The sequence below is a fragment of the Fragaria vesca genome, linkage group LG7, assembly GCF_000184155.1.
Source record: "Fragaria vesca subsp. vesca linkage group LG7, FraVesHawaii_1.0, whole genome shotgun sequence".
NCBI lineage: Eukaryota > Viridiplantae > Streptophyta > Magnoliopsida > Rosales > Rosaceae > Fragaria > Fragaria vesca.
The window spans coordinates 13121413-13125312 of record NC_020497.1 but is presented as its reverse complement, the minus strand read 5'-3'; the positions used below and the strand labels follow the sequence as shown (position 1 = coordinate 13125312).

Sequence of the window (3900 nt, the reverse complement as noted above, 5' to 3'; positions counted from 1 at the left end):
TCAGCAGATACCTAGGCCTTTGAAGGGTGAAATCAAGCTGTCAATGTATAGAACTGGTTCATGTGCCAACCCAGAGCATACAAAAGCAGTGCGGAACCCTTTCTTTTCTCTATCATATACTACCAACTCCTTCCCATCAAGGCTCACAAACAGCTTTCCATCTTCAGAATAGAATATTGGTTCAATATTTGTTGTTCGAAGAGCACCTGGTCCACCAAATTTAAGATCAAGATGTATGACATTCATCCAAGATGTCTTAACCTTATACGTCTTTGATAGCCATATCTTAATGCTATTGAGACCGTACATATAAAGGACCAACCCATTTTCTGCCCTTGCGATCCTTTCACTGATGTAGATTTGCCCACCCGTGAGATCTGCCACTTGCAGGGACTCTTTAAACACCTCATCTGTCAAGCAAAGGGAAACGATTCTTGTTCCAGGAACAGGGGGATGTGGCCACACCCGTCTCATCTCAGTCCAGTGCAAAGCACCATCCAAGTAATGCCCCTGACCAGACACTTGCATATAATCCAGTCCATGTTTGCTGCTCCATATTCCTTCTCTGAGCTTGAATACTGCGACCTTCAGTGTTTTCATACCACCTTCTTCCACAGAGTTACCGAGGATTACCTTGTAATCATCTAAGGTTGGGTCTAAACCGAACCCATAGAACATCAACATAGATTGGAAGCCCTTTGGCTTCATCAGGGTCCTGATTTCTGTTGTAGTTGGATTCCACAAATAAACGTTGATTCCCTCTTCCAAACATATAATGCCATCACATGATCCAACAATCTTAACTTTCTGAAGCTCAGGAAAATTAAGCTCATTACCATGCACAGAGTGACCAACTTTGTTTAGTGCTGCATATTCGATGGACCTGGGAGGTTTGACAGAGTAGAGCAACCTAACCTTGTTGCGACCAGAGCATGAGAATGAGCTTGGGCAGTAAAGTTGCTTCCTGGCCCCATTGATTTGATAAACTTGAGAGATTAGACCACGCCAGGACTTGCAAACCAAGGAAAAATTCATTAGATCCTCTGCCCCCAACTTAGCCAATACCTCTATCGTGATATAAGATGGCAAATCAACCAAAATGCCAGCTCCTAATGCAGCTCGGGGTCTGGCAAGGAGAGATGGTGGATTTTTTACATCAATCTGTGAATCTGCAAGAAACAATTAATAGAGTTCAATCAGATATGTTCCATACACTGCATTTGACAAATAGAGTGGGATAATAGCACATAATAAATATCATCACAAAAGGGTACACCAGGATAAATACTATTGGCACCCTGAACCGAAAGGTATGTTTTCAGTAAGTACTGCTTATTGGATTGATTGATCTAAGGTTCTTGGTAATGTACTAGCCAGCTCATCTCTCGGTGCTCCATACAAAGAGTTGTGGAGAAGGTTATGGAGAGCGAAGGTGCCTGGAAAGGTACAAATATGTGCATGGAGGGCGTGTCAATATTTGTTACCTACTCGAGATAGGCTCATGAGCAAAGGATATACAGGTGACATATCATGCATGTTATGTGAGCATTCGGTTGAGGATACTAAACTCCTGTTTGGTGGCTGTCCAACAGCTAGTGAGTTCTTTTCTAAAATGAACTTTGATTACCAAAGTTCCCTGCTACCAGAAATGAGTTTTAAGGAATGGATGTTAGAGAAGGCAATGCAGCTGTCGCAGGCAAACTTCGAAGGGGTTTTGATGGGGATCTGGTCAATAGTTCAGAATTTGTAATGAGACGAGATTGAGTCTCTTTCGAATCTCTCAGTCACATATCAACACTTTCTACTCCACACCTCATAAGTTTTACCTTATTCACAATATATAAGATTGAGTACATACACATCATCACAAAATTTTAACAAATGCAAATCTAAACATAAGCGAGGTCACATCTCCACACATAACACATCACAACTCATAAATCTTACCTTATTCGCAGTTGATCAAGCCAAATTTCAATTTTCAAAAACATACATATATCTCTTTTTAAAACTAAAAGAGAAGAACCACTTTCACAAAGTACTAATCAAAATAAACACATCCACATCCCTATTCACAACTTAAAAAGGAAGAGCCATTTGTACAAAGTACTGATCGAAAAACATATACACGTCCAACTGAATAAGGGAGTGCCATTTCACAAAGTATTGATCAAAACATATATACACATCCCTAATTCCCTATTCACAACTGAATAAGGTAGTGTCATTTCACATAATGCTTATCAGAAACATACCACATTATTCCCCTGTAGATGGGGCCCACACTAACCCCTGTGGCCGGGGTCCACACTATTCCCTTGTGGATAGGGCCCACACTAACCCCTGTGGTCGAGGTAACAAAAAGAACTCATAACGAAAGCGTAGATGGCTGAAAATCACTCATCGATGAGCACCACTTATCAAAAAAATACCAAATCTTCTAGATCAGTAGTGCACACATGAAAGAACAACTGTACAAAATTTCAATTCAAAGTTTCAAACAGAATCTTATATCCTAATCAAATTCGAATTCAAAACAACTGCACTGCATAAAAAGAACACAATTTCAAAACAGCGCACACAACTTCAGAAAATCACCACAATTCGCCTATCCTATCAAATAATACCAAACTTCCCAGAACAAGAGTTCACTTATGGAAGAACAACAGTACAAAGTTTCAAACCAAATGGAGTCCTAAATCCTGATCAAATTCCGACTCAAAACAGAAGTATTGCATAACATGAATATAATTTCAGCATCAAGTACTTAGCATTGGACAATCACCATAATTCATCTAACTTACCAAATGACACTAATTTACAGATCAATAGTACACACATGAAACAACAGCTCCACAAAATTTCAAGCCAAACAGAATCCTAAATCATAATAAACTTCGAATTCAAAACAGTAACACCGCAGAACACAAACACAATTTCTGCACACAGCACTTAACTACAGAAAATCACCACAACTCATCTAGCTTGTCAAAGATCAGTAGTACACACATGAAAGAACAACTCCACAAAATTTCAAGCCAAATGAAATCCTATATCCTAATCAAATGTGAATTCAAAACAGCTGCAGTGCATAATAGAAAAACAATTCCAGTACAAGACACTTAACTTAAGAACATTACTATAATCTAATTACTTTATCAAATAACACAAAATTTTCCAGATCCATAGTACACACATAAAAGTACAACTCCACAAAATTTCAGATCTATCGGAATTAGAAAATCGTACTAAATTTCAAACACAACACAGCTGCAATGTACTCAAATATTCCTGCTTCCCAAAGATCATTGCTCCCTTCTCAGACTTTCACGTATTGACTCAAGGTATGGAACTTATATATACAAATTCATAAGTAAATAATTTATCTATATTGCTATATATACAAGTGCAAAAGCCAGCATAATAAACATTCTAATACCAATGAACGATAACAGCCCTGTATATAACAATGAGGTAAACAAACATCTTTCTCAATTCCAAACTGATAGATAAAGTTGACTAAAAGATCAACTTTGTTGCTGTAACTTCAGTGCATTCTTTAAAGTAACCCAAATAAAAAAAGTTGCAGTTGTAGAACCGGAAGTATGAACTCTTGAAATGTATACATGCTTCTTCAAAATGCATGTCTGATCTCTCCAATATAGGGGAACAAAGTTGGAGGTGAGCACTTGTGAATGAGTGTAACTTGTCAAATACCAATTAGTGAATACAGAACTACGACACCTCAAATGCAACATTTTCTTGCAAATCAGAATCGAATAAACAAAACAAATTATCTTCTTGCATTTTAAAAATCTATTAAACAAAACAAATCTTCTTGCATTGTAATCGAATAAACCGCTCAGACCTGTTCCGGAGGTTGGAGAAGGCTCCGAATCG

At 38.0% G+C, this 3900-nt stretch overlaps 1 protein-coding gene across 1 annotated transcript; it reads right to left on the bottom strand.

Moving 5' to 3' along the window:
• On the bottom strand, positions 1-3894 carry LOC101312877 (F-box/kelch-repeat protein At3g06240-like). The gene is made up of 2 exons (XM_004308643.1): positions 3869-3894; positions 1-1169 (listed from the first exon to the last, which is right to left on the bottom strand). The coding sequence occupies exon 2, from the start codon at positions 1033-1035 to the stop codon at positions 1-3; it is 1035 nt and encodes a 344-aa protein (XP_004308691.1). The 5' UTR covers positions 1036-1169; positions 3869-3894.
• Positions 3895-3900: the final 6 nt, after the last annotated feature.

Excerpts from the sequence above, each read along its gene's own strand:
- LOC101312877 (XM_004308643.1), bottom strand. The coding sequence starts at position 1,035 with ATGAATTTTTCCTTGGTTTGCAAGTCCTGGCGTGGTCTAATCTCTCAA.